At 36.3% G+C, this 16,210-nt stretch overlaps 1 protein-coding gene across 1 annotated transcript in view; it reads left to right on the top strand.

Moving 5' to 3' along the window:
• SLC8A1 (solute carrier family 8 member A1) overlaps window positions 1-16,210 on the top strand; it is a 480,484-nt gene that overhangs the window by 331,350 nt on the left and 132,924 nt on the right. The window contains exons 5-6 of the mRNA XM_053711941.1: window positions 7,980-7,997; window positions 8,101-8,142. Of these exons, the coding sequence (XP_053567916.1) occupies window positions 7,980-7,997; window positions 8,101-8,142 (60 nt within the window). The remainder of the gene's footprint in view (window positions 1-7,979; window positions 7,998-8,100; window positions 8,143-16,210) is intronic.

The raw sequence follows: 16,210 nt of genomic DNA, 5'->3' as shown, positions 1-16,210 counted from the left end.
AACAATAACAAGCATCAGGTGTGGTAGTGTGTACCAAATACAGGTGCTAATTGGTAAGATGACAATTTAAAGGAACACTAAAATCAAAATAAAGCTTTTATGATTCAGAAAGAGCACACAATTGTAAATAGCTTTCCAATTCACTTAAAATTTCAAAATGTGCATTATTTTATATGCACACTTTCTGAGACATTGGCTCCTCCTACTAAGCATGTGCAAGAATTCTAAAGATATACATACATGCATTTTGTAATTGGCTGAGGCTGTCACATGATGCAGGGGAAACAAAATGAAACTAACTTTGACATTTCTCAGAAAAAAATTCTACTTCTCATTTGAAATTCATACTAATTGCTTTTGCATTTGTTGATAATGCAATTCTTCTGTATGTATTTTATTTCTGTGCACTGCTCACTACAAAGTCAGTGAGGCATTCTCTTACAGTCTTTGAAAACTGCCTTTTCCCTATAAGCTTCTACACTTTTTTCTTGCCCGTCCTTTTAAACAGTACCTATCAACAATCAAAAGCCATAGAGTCCACCCATCAACTACATCTAGTGCACAACAGATTTAATAGGGTGCTCTTCTGATTTGCACAAGCCTATGTATAGACTTCTAGCGCAATTAGCGCTCTAACGGAAGTGCAAAATCCCGCTCCACTTGTAATCTGTCCATAAGTAAGGCAAATATAAGCAAATAAATAAGGGAGCTTGGGAGATTCTAAAAATGTCTGTGCAAATAATGGAGATCCCTGCAAATAAGGGGGGGTTGATAACCCTACTTGTTTTTTATTTATCCCTATAAGCAGGTTGATATGTACATGGTAGACCAAAAGAAATGCATAAAAGCCTTCAATCATGCTGCATACATCTAGTAACAAAGAGAAATTAACAACATTCAAATTCATTCAATTTGGTGAATGAATTTGAGCTAATGTTGTCCTAAATTTGTTCATTAACCAAACCAGCTAATGAACAAACACTAACGCCTAGATTTAGAGTTCTGCGTTAGCCATCAAAAGCAGCGTTAAGGGGTCCTAACGCTGCTTTTGGCCGCACGCTGGTATTTAGAGTCAGCCAGGAAAGGGTCTAACGCTCACTTTCAAGCCGCAACTTTTCCATACCGCAGATCCCCTTACGCCAATTGCGTATCCTATCTTTTCAATGGGATCTTCCTAACGCCGGTATTTAGAGTCTTGGCTGAAGTGAGCGGTACACCCTCTACCGACAAGACTCCAGCAGCAGAAAAAAGTCAGTAGTTAAGAGCTTTCTGGGCTAACGCCGGTTTATAAAGCTCTTAACTACTGTGCTATAAAGTACACTAACACCCATAAACTACCTATGTACCCCTAAACCGAGGTTCCCCCACATCGCCGCCACTATAATAAAATTTTTTAACCCCAAATCTGCCAACCGCACACCGCCGCCACCTACATTATCCCTATGAACCCCTAATCTGCTGCCCCTAACATTGCCGAAACCTACATAATATTTATTAACCCCTAATCTGCCCCCCAATGTCGCCGCTACCTACCTACACTTATTAACCCCTAATCTGCCGACCAGACCTCGCCGCTACTCTAATAAAGTTATTAACCCCTAAACCGCCGCACTCTCGCCTCGCAAACCCTATAATAAATAGTATTAACCCCTAATCTGCCCTCCCTAACATCGCCGCCACCTAACTTCAAGTATTAACCCCTAATCTGCTGACCGGACCTCGTTGCTACTATAATAAATGTATTAACCCCTAAAGCTAAGTCTAACCTTAACCCTAACACCCCCCTAAGTTAAATATAATTTTAATCTAACGAAATAAATTAAATCTTATTAACTAAAGTATTCCTATTTAAAACTAAATACTTACCTGTAAAATAAACCCTAATATAGCTACAATATAACGAATAATTATATTGTAGCTATTTTAGGATTTATATTTATTTTACAGGCAACTTTGTATTTATTTTAACTAGGTACAATAGTTATTAAATAGTTATTTACTATTTAATAGCTACCTAGTTAAAATAATTACAAAATTACCTGTAAAATAAATCCTAACCTAAGTTACAATTAAACCTAACACTACACTATCAATAAATTAATTAAATAAATTACCTACAATTACATACAATTAAATACACTGAACTAAATTACAAAAAACAAACAAACACTAAATTACAAAAAATAAAAAAATATTACAAGAATTTTAAACTAATTACACCTACTCTAAGCCCCCTAATAAAATAAAAAAGCCCTTAAAAGGGCTTTTTGCAGGGCATGCCCCAAAGTCAACAGCTCTTTTGCCTGTAAAAAAAAATACAACCCCCCCAACATTAAAACCCACCACTCACATACCCCTACTCTAACCCAAACCCCCCTTAAATAAACCTAACACTACCCCCCTGAAGATCTCCCTACCTTGAGCCGTGTTCACCCAGCCAGGCACCGATGGACCAAAAGAGGACATCCGGAGCGGCAGAAGTCTTCATCCTATCCGGGCAGAAGAGGACACCCGACCGGCAGACATCTTCATCCAAGCGGCATCTTCTATCTTCATCCATCCGATGAGGAGTGGCTCCATCTTCAAGACCTCCAGCGCGGAACATCCTCCTTCCCCGACGACTAGACGACGAATGGCGGTTCCTTTAAGTGACGTCATCCAAGATGGCGTCCTTCGAATTCCGATTGGCTAATAGGATTCTATCAGCCAATCGGAATTAATGTAGGAAAAATCTGATTGGCTGATTGGATCAGCCAATCAGATTCAAGTTCGATCCGATTGGCTGATCCAATCAGCCAATCGGATTGAGCTTGCATTCTATTGGCTGATCGGAACAGCCAATAGAATGCAAGCTCAATCTGATAGGCTGATTGGATCAGCCAATCGGCTTGAACTTGAATCTGATTGGCTGATCCAATCAGCCAATCAGATTTTTCCTACCTTAATTCCGATTGGCTGATAGAATCCTATCAGCCAATCGGAATTCGAGGGACGCCGTCTTGGATGATGTCACTTAAAGGAACTGTCATTCGTCGTCGGGGAAGGAGGATGTTCCGCGCCGGAGGTCTTAAAGATGGAGCCGCTCCTCGTCGGATGGATGAAGATAGAAGATGCCGCTTGGATGAAGATGTCTGCCGGTCCAGATGTCCTCTTCTGCCCGTATAGGATGAAGACTTCTGCCGCTCCGGATGTCCTCTTTTGGTCCATCGGTGCCCGGCTGGGTGAACACGGCTCAAGGTAGGGAGATCTTCAGGGGGGTAGTGTTAGGATTATTTAAGGGGGGTTTGGGTTAGAGTAGGGGTATGTGGGTGGTGGGTTTTAATGTTGGGGGGGTTGAATTTTTTTTTACAGGCAAAAGAGCTGTTGACTTTGGGGCATGCCCCGCAAAAAGCCCTTTTAAGGGCTGGTAAAAGAGCTGGTTACTTTTTAATTTAGAATAGGGTAGGGACCTTTATTATTTTGGGGGCTTTTTTATTTTATTATGGGGCTTAGAGTAGGTGTAATTAGTTTAAAATTCTTGTAATATTTTTTTATTTTTTGTAATTTAGTGGGTTTTTTTTGTAATTTAGTTTAGTGTATTTAATTGTATGTAATTGTAGGTAATTTAATTAATTAATTTATTGATAGTGTAGTGTTAGGTTTAATTGTAACTTAGGTTAGGATTGATTTTACAGTTAATTTTGTAATTATTTTAACTAGGTAGCTATTAAATAGTAAATAACTATTTAATAGCTATTGTACCTAGTTAAAATAAATACAAAGTTGCCTGTAAAATAAATATAAATGCTAAAATAGCTACAATATAATTATTCGTTATATTGTAGCTATATTAGGGTTTATTTTACAGGTAAGTATTTAGTTTTAAATAGGAATACTTTAGTTAATAAGATTTAATTTATTTTGTTAGATTAAAATTATATTTAATTTAGGGGGGTGTTAGGGTTAGGGTTAGACTTAGCTTTAGGGGTTAATACATTTATTATAGTAGCGGCGAGGTCCGGTCGGCAGATTAGGGGTTAATACTTGAAGTTAGGTGGCGGCGATGTTAGGGAGGGCAGATTAGGGGTTAATACTATTTATTATAGGGTTTGCAAGGCGGGAGGTCCGGTCGGCAGATTAGGGGTTCATAAGTGTAGGTAAGGTAGCGGCGACGTTGGGGGGGCAGATTATGGGGTAATAAATATAATATAGGTGTCGGCGATGTTAGGGGCAGCAGATTAGGGGTACATAGGTATAATGTAGGTTGCGGCGGTGTCCGAAGTGGCAGATTAGGGGTTAATAATATAATGCAGGTATCAGCGATTGCGGGGGTGGCAGATTAGGGGTTAATAAGTGTAAGATTAGGGGTGTTTAGACTTGGAGTTCATGTTAGCATGTTAGGTGCAGACTTTTCAGCCCAAACTGCCCCATTGTTTCCTATGGGGGAATCGTGCACGAGCACGTTTTTCCAGCTAGCCGCTACCATAAGCAACGCTGGTATTGAAAGTTGAAGTGGCGGTAAATATGCCTTTACGCTCCCTTTTTGGAGCCTAACGCAGCCCTTCAGAGAACTCTAAATACCAGCGTTGTTTAGAAGCAGCGCTAGAAAAAAAGACGCGTAGCTAACTCACCCCTTGGGCCGCAAAACTCTAAATCTAGGCGTAAATTTGTTCAATTGCTTGTTTAGTTTTTCCTGTATATTGAAGGAGAATGTAAGTGAAGAATTGAACAAATTTGGTATTTGTTCATTAGTTCATTAAGTTAATTAGCACATTTGGGGGGAAAATAGGTCAAATTTGTTTATTCAATTTGTAAATAAATAAATAAAAACTACTTTTTCACATATCTACTGCAATCTATCACTCATTGTGCTTCTCTTCTTTTTTTGCCCTTTGCCTCAGGTATTTTGTTTCTGTTGCCAGCTTGATCAGGGCTTCACTTAGTTTTCTCATCACTAGGTTTCATAGCTACTCAGATTCATCTGTCAGTCACCGTAAAGCCTGTTCCAGCATATTATTTTCTAAAGGAGACTTTCTCAAATGTGTGGGAGATACAGGCTGTATCTGCCACTCTGCTCACAATATTATTAGCTGCTATTTCCAAGCTGTAATTAGTTGTTATCTCCCTGTTACCCTTGAGAATGTCTGTATAAGAAGGAATAGCGAGAAGAGTACACAGCTTAGGGTCTCACAGTGCTTAGGATACTGTGACGAGAAGCAGACCCAGATCATATTGAGGAGATCATAGAAATATCTGAGGCAACTTACTGGTCAGAACTGTCTTTCAGCTTTGTCCAAAACCACAGGAGGATATTCTTCTGTTACATACAGTATTATCAGTTGCAGAACATTATCTATCATCTATCTACATCTCTCTATCTACATCTATCTATCTATCTATCTATCAATCACTCTATCTATCACTCTATCATCTATCGCTCTAAATATATCTCTATCTATCTATCTATCTATCTATCTATCTATCTCTATCTAATTAATCTATCTGCCTTTCAATCTCTCTCTTTCTCTCTCCCTTTTTCTCTCTCTTATCTATCTATCTATCTATCTATCTCTATCTATCTAATTAATCTATCTGCCTTTCAATCTCTCTCTCTTTCTCTCTCTCTCTCTCTCTCTCTCTCTCTCTCCCTCTAACTATCTATCATCTATCTATCTATCTCTTTCTATCAAATTAATCAATCTAACTGCTTCTCAATCTCTCCCTCTCCCCCCTCTCTCTCTCACTCTCTCTCTCTCTCTCTATCTCTCTATCATCTATCTATCTATCTATCTATCTATCTATCTCTATCTAATTAATCTATCTGCCTTTCAATCTCTCTCTCTTTCTCTCTCTCTCTCTCTCTCTCTCTCTCTCTCTCTCTCTCTCTCTCTCTCTCTCTCTCTCCCTCTATCTATCTATCTATCTATCTATCTATCTATCTATCTATCATCTATCTATCTATCTATCTATCTCTTTCTATCAAATTAATCAATCTAACTGCTTCTCAATCTCTCCCTCTCCCCCCTCTCTCTCTCACTCAATCTCTCTCTCTCTCTCTATCATCTATCTATCTATCATCTACAGTATCTACCTTTTTTTAAATTATTCTACTACAGCAAAAGCTGTTAGTCATTCTGTATAATTCTTGTCAGGAGTATTTTCCTGACATCAGTAAAGCGGCAGCCAAAATATAGCTGCCGGGATGTCCTCATGTGGCTGGAGCAATTTTGCCTATGCAGGAATGTTGCAAGTGACATTTCTGCCAAGCAGGGAACTCAGTAACCCCTTTGCTGTCAGAGAGATATGCATTTACTGGGATATCATGGGTTGTACGATCTCCAGCATTCTTCAGATCTCTGCCTCTAACATTCAAGTTGCAAAATTGTGATTATAAATCTTGACTCTACAATGTTGCAGTTTGATGTCCTATGTGACATTTCCCCTACAATACATTTTAGCATTAGTCAGTGTTTCCTAAATATATTTTATCTAAAGTTATATACAAATTACATGAAATTGATCAAAGCTCTGTTCTCCACCATTGATGCAATATACATTTCCTCAGGCAAGTTTTAAGAAATTAAAACAGCAAATTGATAAAATTCTGAGCACAATGTCACAGCAAGACTGGTACAAAAATTATAAACACAAAAGGTTATTCAAATTTAAGATACATAAACTACCTGTGCTACAATTAAATTACTTTTTTCACATTACAGTTTTTTTCCAGCTAATGTTGCATTTGAAATAAATACAATGTAGAGTATATATGATTGATAGTTTTTTTTTATTCCCAGTATGGTATAAAACTAATTCTATATGTATAAAAAGGTTATGAAAAAAATCACAAAATGCTGTGGTAATATGCTGTGTGTACTGGAGCCAAGTAACATATGGCTGCTAGGTCTGCTACAGCGTGGAGGAGATAATTAAGAATATTGTTTTTTTTCCTAAATACAAGACAACAAAATGTATTTACTCAATTTTAGATTTACAGAGATTTATCAAATATTTGTAGATAGAGTAGACATATTATGGTTTTATATGCATGTGTGTGTATGTGATAGGGTATATGTGTGTGTATGTGTGTTTATGTGTGTATGATAGTATTTGTGTATGTTATGTGTGTGACTATATATACGCATATGTGTGTTTGTGTCTGTGTATGTGTGTTTATGTGTGTATGATAGTATTTGTGTATGTTATGTGTTTGTGACTATATATACGCATATGTGTGTTTGTGCCTATGTATGTGTGTTTATGTGTGTATGATAGTATTTGTGTATGTTATGTGTGTGTGACTGTATGTACGTATATGTGTGTTTGTTTCTGTGTATGAATGTATATGTGTATGATTTTTGTGTGTGTGTGTGTGTGATTATGTATGTATGTTTGTATGATTAAGCTTAAATGTATGTGCGTGTGATTGTGTATATACACATGTATATGTGTGTTTGTGTCTTTATATGTATGTGTATGACTATATGAGGTGTGTTTATATATATTTTATTTATACAATATGTGTGTGTGTGTAAGGGCATTTATGTGTGTGTTTTTAGGTGTCTACGTGTATGTGCTTGTAAATGTGTGTGTGTGCCTATGCATGTTGTGTGTGTTATGTGTATGTGTCTATGTGTTTGTGAGAGTATTTATATGCCTGTGTTTGAATGTGTGCACATGTATGTACTGTATGTGTGTCCATGTGTGTGTGAATGTACTGTATGTATAACCTCATTGGCAATGAAGAGGTAAACAATTTTCATATGTAATATTTAAAAACACTTTTTAAATATTATATGTGCATATATGTATGAATATGTGTGTGTGTGTGTGTGTGTATATATGTATGAATATATGTGTATGTGTGTATATATGTATATATGTACATGTGTGTGTATATATATGTATATATATATTCACACACACACTTTTGTTCCTTTTTTGTTAAACCAGTAATCTAATATCATATTCTCTTCTCTTTTCTCTTGTGCACATTATAGGAGACTTCACCATCACAGGTATGTTGTGGCTTTTACATTTTGCTATAAATCTTCCATTTTGTTTAAAGCAGAATTACTTGTAACATCTAATTGTTATTATGTTATTCTATTTTCTATATAGGAAAAATATTATATGGTAAGAAGTTAACCTTAAATAGTGTGGGTTTATTCTTCTAACAATCCACACTGTGATTAAGTTGTTTTTTTTTCACTATACATCTATGTGTTGATATTCACAGTTAACATCACAAGTGTTTTAAATTATAGAACATTGGTTATTTTGTGGTTAGAATATATGTTTTTTTTTAAATTGCTACATCTAATGCATGTTAGAATGTCACTTTATGGAAAAACAAAATATAGACAATTATAATAACATAAAAAGTTTTTCTCAGTTCTATAATCTGGATATAAACATTATTAAGAATTATTATTAACTAGTCCTAAAGTCCGTTCACATGGGCCATTTTTTGCAGTACATCGGTCCCACCCCTTGCTCTATTTTCCCTCCCTCTCTTTTGCTTTCTCTCTCCCCCTCTCTTTTGCTCTCTCTCCCCCTCTATTTTGCGCTCTCTCGCTCCACCTCTCTTTTGCTCTCTCTCTTCCCCCTCTCTTTTGCTCTCTCTCCCCTCTGTTTTGCTCTTTCCCCTCTTTTTCTCTCTCTCCCCCCTCTCTTTTGCGCTCTCTCTCTCCCCATCTCTTTTGCGCTCTCTCTCTCCCCTCTCTTTTGCGCTCTCTTTCCCCCTCTATTTTGCGCTCTCTCTCTCCCCCTCTCTTTTGCACTCTCTCGCTCCACCTCTCTTTTGCGCTCTCTCGCTCCACCTCTCTTTTGCGCTCTCTTGCTTCACCTCTATTTTGCGCTCTCTCGCTCCACCTCTCTTTTGCTCTCTCTACCCCCTCTCTTTTGCTCTCTCTACACCTTCTCTTTTGCTCTCCCTCTCCGCCTCTCTTTTGCTCTCTCCCCCTCTCTTTTTCTCTTTCTCTCCCCCCTATCTTTTTGCTCTCTCTCCCCCCTCTCTTTTGCGCTCTTTCTCCCCCTCTCTTTTGCACTCTCTCCCCCTCTTTTGCGCTCTCTCTCCCCTCTTAAGATTTTGTGTTATAGATTCTATGTGAGATTCCTTTTTCAATGGCTGATTGAGACTTCAAATGTCTTGAAGAGATGTTTATCAGTCACTATGTTACTGTGTCTATAACAAGGCAAAACATAAGCACCTCAGGAAATGATTGTACTTAAAGGGACATAAAAACCAAAAAAAAATATTTAATGAGTTAGATATAAGCTACAATTTTAAACATCTTTACAATTTTCTTGTATTATCAAAATGTCTTTGTTTTCTTGTTATCCTTTGTGGAGAAGCAGGAAGGTAAGTTCACTATTTCCTGTAATGCAGTGCTTTAGGCATGTGCACCTACCTAGATACCTCTTCAACAAAGAATAACAAGAGAACAAAGCAAATTTGATAATAAAAGAACGTTTTTTAAAACTGTATTCTCTTTCTGAATTATGAAAGAAAATTTGTGGGTTTCATGTCCCTTTAAATAATAACTGAAGAGAAGGTTAGAAAAATGTAGATAGATAGATAGATAGATGGATAGATAGAGCATTAATCATTAAGCCTATGCATTTTGAGGTTTCGGATGCCTCTGAATGGGGAAAAAAGGCGGCCACTTGCGGCATTGAGCTCATTTCGAAGCTGGATTTCTTCATGTGGAAGTGCAACTCACTAAGATCTGAATTTGCACTGATCTTAAAGAAATATGAAACTCAATTTTTTTTTCTTTCCTGACTTAGAAAGAGCGTGCAATTTTAAACAAACTTTTAATTATATTATCTAATTTGCTTCATTCTCTTGATATCCTTAGTTGAAAATCATATCTAGATAGGCTCAGATGCTGCTGATTGGTGGCTGCACATAGATGCCTCGTGTGATTGGCTCACCATGTACATTGCTATTTCTTCAACAAAGGATATCTGAAGAATGAAGCAAATTAAATAATAGAAGTAAATTGGAAAGTTTTTTAAAATGGTATTATTTATCTAAATCGTGAAAGACATTTTTTGGGTTTCATGTTCCTTTAATGTGTTGTACTTTCACAAACAGAAATCCAGCCAAATGCTGCAAGAAGCCACCTTCTTCTGCATTTGGAGGCCTCTGAAACCTCCCAATGCACATCTATATTAATCATAATAGTTTGTGACTAAGAATGAATAAGACTCTGATACATAGGTGCCTATTGCTAATTGGCTGAGAGGGACAGTTCTCACATAAAGTTGGTTTGTTTAGCACAGCTTCTATTAAAAGGTACACAAACGTATTGTTTTCTTCTTTCGTGATTCAGATAGAACATGCAATCTTAAACAACTCTCTAATTTCTTTCTATTATCTATTTTGTATTATTCGCTTTGTATCCTTTATTGAAAGCATACCTAAGTAGGCTCAGAAGCTGCTGATTGGTGGCTGCATATATATATGGCTGCATATATATATTCCTCATGTCATTGGCATTCAGCTGGCTCCTTAAACAAAGGATACCAAGAAAATGAAGCAAATTAGGTAATAGAAATAAATTGGAATGTTGTTTAAAACTGTATTCTCTATGTGACTCATGAAAAAATTTGGGTTTCATGTTTGTTTTTTTCATAAAAAAAAAATTATAATAATAATTTTAAATACAGAGGAAGAGAGAAAAAACACTTGAAAGCTTGTATTTTAATATGGAATCTCAGTTTTCTAAACAAGGTTTTACTACTGCAATATAAATAATTGGAAACTGTTTGAAACCCAAAATATCACAGCATCCACTCTCGACAGATTGTCAAGCAATTAAGTTTATATATAAAAGTTTAAATAGATGACCTTGCAAACAAACAAAAAAAATTATGGCACATCCCTTTTCTTATTTTAAAGGGACATTAAACACTTTGTGATGGTAATATAAAATGATAAATCGTATATATTAAAAAAAACTCTGCAATATACTTTCATTATTTATTTTGTCCACTTTTCCTGTCATTCCATTCTGAAATTGTGAGCTTTTCAGTTCCTGTTAGAAATGGAAGTGCAGAACACTTTTGTATTCCACACAGTCATTGGCTGCACACTCTAGTGACCTATTTATAAGTGTCCCTAATTAGCTATAGCAGAGAAGGTAACTAAGTTACAACATGGCAGCTCCCAGTGTTTTATAGATACTAAACCTTTACACTTATTTTGTCAATAATTAACCCCTTACACAATGTTAGGACATTCCATGCCGTCCTAACAGCGCTAGGCTTTAACGCTGTTAGTACATTATGGAACGTCCTACCATATAAGGTGTCCTGTAGCTTCCCCCTTTGACGAAGGCAAGGATCAGCCTGAGGGGCATGCCTAGCAGCGTAGGCAGTCTTCCATGATCCGATCCCAGCCTTGAAATCACACAATGAAAACACTATTGTTCCCCAGAAAGGGGTTAAACAACTAATGAAACTTTTCTAAAATACATCAACATGTTATTCTCAGACTAATCTTTTCTTTAAAGGGACAGTCTACAATATCATTTTTATTGTTTTAAAAGATAGATAATGCCTTTATTACCCATTCCCCAGTTTTGCATAACCAACACAGTTATAATAATATACTTTTTTACCTCTGTGATTACCTTGTATCTAAGCATCTTGCGACAACCCCCTGATTACATGACTGTGACTATTTAAAATCTATTGACTTACAGTTAGTACTGTGTTGTGCTAACTCTTAAATAACTTCCCGGGCGTGAACACATTGTTATCTATATGGCCCACTGAACTATAAGTCTCCTGTTGTGAAAAGCAAATACAAAAGCATGTGATTAAGAGGCTGTCAATAGAGCCTTTGAAACAGGCAGAAATTTAGAGGTTTAAATGTTATTAAGTAAATTAATCTAACAATGTTGGTTGTGCAAAGCTGGGGAATGGGTAGTAAAGGCGTTATCTATCTTTTTAAACAATAACAATTTTTGTGTAGACTGTCCCTTTAAATGCATCATTGTATTTACCATCTGTAGAGTTTAATGTCCCTTTAAATGTTCTTTAAAATTGCATTAAATTGTTAGCTATTTAATTTGACTATTGTCCTTTTGCCTTGTTACAGGCACACTAAAATACTGCCATATTAAATATTGTATAGTTTCATCCTTTACACTGTTGTATTGTGAGACATGTGTGCTCCCATCTTGTGTGAACCAAAATGTAGCTGACACCATTGAGATTAAAGGGCCATAATACCCAAATGTTTAAACACTTGAAAGTGATGCAGTATAGCTGTAAAAAGCTGACTAGAAAATATCACCTGAACATCTCTATGTAAAAAAGAAAGATATTTTACCTCAAAAGTTCCTCAGTAGCCACCTCCCATTGTAAAGGATTTCTAAGCAGCATATTAGTGTGTCTGTCCTAGGACAGTTTAGGGGATGAGCCTCATGCACTCTCATATTATTTCACCAATCAGGTAAAGGAAGCTTACTATGAAATCTCATGAGAGTTAAGTCAAATCTCATGAGATCACAGTAAGAGTTCATGACCTCAGCACTGCTGATGCTGATTGGATGCAGTTCAGTTCTTCATTTTTTTTTTCTACCTGCAGCTGGGAGCAGCTGAGTATAACTTTTTACACAGAACTTACTCTGCTGAGCTGAGGAGATTGTGAGGTAAAATATCTTCCTTTTTTACATAGAGATGCTCAGGTGATATTTTCCTGTCAGCTTTTTACAGTTATACTGCATCAGTTTCAAGTGATTTAGCATATGAGTATTATGTCCCTTTAAATATTTTATTCATACTTTTTTTTAGGCAGCATAAAAATATAAACATTTAAATCCTTTGTATGTAGATTGGACAGAAACACACCAGCAATAACTAGACCCTAGACTTTTATAACATAAAACAAAGCAAATAAATATAACCTCCATTTCCCACTTGTATTTGACTTGTTGACCCAGTGCTAAGAGCTCTTATTAAAAACATTATAAATCCACATATTTTCACAGTTTTTCCATTTCAGAAGTTCATATGATTTAGGTTTTTGTATTGAAACAAATTGATATTAATGCAGTTAATGTATAACAGGTCACCAATCTAATGGCACTCAGTCTTTTCCAGGCAAGTAAAACTGTTATATTCGCTTCTAAGCATCTCAGGAGAAATTTAACAGACAGATCTAAAGCTGCATTTTTGTTTTAATTTTTTCTGCCTGTCTGTTAGAGATTTATTTTAAACTTGCTATGTCCCTTTTTTCTAAAAAGATCTATAAACTTAGTACAGTGACAGCAGAAAAGAGAGATCAATTAATAGAGAATGTCATTTAAAAACAGGAGTATTTAAACAAAAACAGTAAAAATCATGTGATTGCTTTAAGTCTAGGGGGCCCATTTATCAAGCTGCGGATAGAGCTTGAGGGCCCCTGTTTCTAGCGAGCCTGCGGAGCAGTTATGAAGCATAACCTGTCCGTCTGCTCTGAGCAGGCAGGCACACATCGCCGAAAATCAACCCGATCGAGTACGAACGGGTTGATTGACACCTCTGCTGGCAGCCGATTGGCCGCAAATCTGCAAGGGGCGGCGTTGCACCAAGAGCTCACAAGAGCTGCTGGTGCAATGCTGAATACGGAGAGCATATTGCGTTCCGCATTCAACGAGGTCTGGAGGACCTGATCCGCACTGTCGGATCAGGTCCACCAGAACTTTGATAAATATCCCCCTAGGGGTATGTTTATCAAACAATATTATTTATGTAAATGAAATTAAATACATTTCACTACTTGTTATTTATTTATTTAGCCAATTATTATTCCTTAAAGGGACAATCTACACCTTTGTTATCTTAAAGTCTTACCTTAGATTAAAGTAAATGTACATTTTTATGCTAAAGTGCCTGGTTTTTAAAAATTTGAGGCACTTTAATTCATCAAAATTTACATTTCACTCGTGTTGTGAAAAAATACTTACCTTTTAAACTTGACAGATGCTCTAGCTTCCCTCGGTCGTTGCAAACCATTTCTGACATCAGAAATGATGGATCCGTCATCCTCCAATCACGAATCCCCCCCCCCCGAGGAATCAGTGTCTGATTCAATGCCATGATTGGAGGAAGCCGGATTCCTCATTTTAGATCCAGAAAGAGGCTTTGTGACGGGCGGAGGAAGCTGGAGCGGATGTCGAGATTAAAAGGTAAGTATTTTTTCACAACACGAGTGAAATGTAAATTTTATGAATTAAAGGGCCCCTATTTTTAATAACATTTTTAAAAAACGGGCACTTTAGCATAAAAAATTACATTCACTTTAAACTGCAAATAGCCCCTGCTGCACCCTTTTATATCATGCAGCAGAAACAGTAAAAAAAGTTATTTTAAAATGAATTTTATTTCTGGTCACTTGGAAATGACTACTAAGCCCACTGATGACATAATGATCTGGGCTACATATGGCATCCAATCACAAAAGGCTCACTAATTGATGTCAACAGACTGGGCAGAAATAATATTAATTTTAAAAATAACTTTTTTATTGTTCCTGCTACATGATATAGAAAGCGGTGCAGAAGGCTAGTTGCTGCTTAATCTAAGGTAAGTCTTTAAGATGACTAAGGTGTAGACTGTCCCTTTAAACAATTACATACACATTTAATTCTCTTTTTTAAGGGCCATTATTTATAACATTTTTTTTTTTTATAAAATGTTTAATTATGTGTAGTAAAATAAATTGCACTTTTCCTGTAATTTAATATGATTTTTTTTTTTCAACTGCCCCACATGGGGTGGAGTTCTATATGCTTCATCGTGATTAGTTGATCAGTGTAGAATGTCATTTATATCTGGTCGTAATTTGCCAAAGCAGATAGGATAGCATAAACATGTTTCAAGGGGTATATCATTTGACTGCAAAACAACACACATTAAATTTAAAAAGACACCAAATTATAAACCACCCATTGTTGAACTACAAAGGTGTCAGAATGCAGACTTACTTTATAAGGACTGACTGTAGTAAAAGGTGCATTTGACGCCTTCAAATATGCCTTTAGAAGTGCAGTGGTACTATGTATATTTACTTGTACCCAAAACCTTTTACACCATCTATTCTATGCAATTAAAATGTGCACAATTCACTTTGCATTGTTAAACATATTAAAAGCATATAATTTCATTGTTAGATTCATATCATTTTATACATATAATCCAAAGGATCTCAGTACCTTAAAGGGACATGAAACCCAAAGAAATTATTTCATGATTCAGATAAAGAATACAATTTTAAACAACTTTCTGATTTACTTCTATTATCTAATTTGTTTAATTCTCTTGGTATCATTTGTTGAAGGAGCAGCAATGCACTACTGGTTTCTAACTGAACACCTGGGTGAGCCAATGACAATCGGTATATATATGCAGCCACCAATCAGCAGCTAGCACCTAGGTTCTTTGCTGCTCCTGAGATATATAAACCTTTCAGCAAAGAATAACAAGAGAAGGAAGCAAATTAAATAATAGAAGTAAATTGGAAAGTTGTTTAAAATTGTATTCTCTATCTGAATCATGAAAGGCATTTTTTGGGTTTCATGACCCTTTAAGGGTTATGAAACCAAAACATTTTCCTTCATGATTTTAAAGAGCTTTCTAATTTGACTCTATTATCAATTTTACTTTGTCCTCTTGGTATCTTTTGTTGAAAAGCAGGGATGCATCTATTTGGCAATAGTTTTACAAGAATGTTATCCATTTGCAAGAGCAATTGTTCCTGCCATTTACTGCTCCAGATGCCAATCTAGGTATCTCTTGAACACAGAATATCATGGGAACTAAGCAAATTTGATAATAAAACTAAATTGGAAACTTTTTAAAATGGTAAGCTCTGTCTGAGTCACAAAAGAAAATGTTTGGATTTCATATCCCTTTATGCAGACCATATGTTTCTTTCCTTGCTTTTAAATTGGGTTTATAAAAGTAGTAGAAAAAATGATTGGCAATAAATCTAGGTTTGACAAGTGGAGCGGTATTTAACGCTCCGGCTCACGCGCTAACTCAGCTAGAAGTAAGCCTTTTGAGCTCGTTGGGTAGCGCTCGTATTACAAGTTGAAAGTAAACCGTTTTCGCTTGCAAGCTAACCCGATGTGCATAAAAAGCCGAACTTAAGATTTTGCGCTCATGTTAACGTATTCCCCCATAAAAGTCAATGAAGCAAAAGTGGAAAAAACCTAACACCCTACTTGTATGA

This window comes from Bombina bombina, chromosome 4 (assembly GCF_027579735.1).
Source record: "Bombina bombina isolate aBomBom1 chromosome 4, aBomBom1.pri, whole genome shotgun sequence".
NCBI classification, from domain to species: domain Eukaryota; kingdom Metazoa; phylum Chordata; class Amphibia; order Anura; family Bombinatoridae; genus Bombina; species Bombina bombina.
This window is presented reverse-complemented; position numbering and strand designations above follow the sequence as displayed.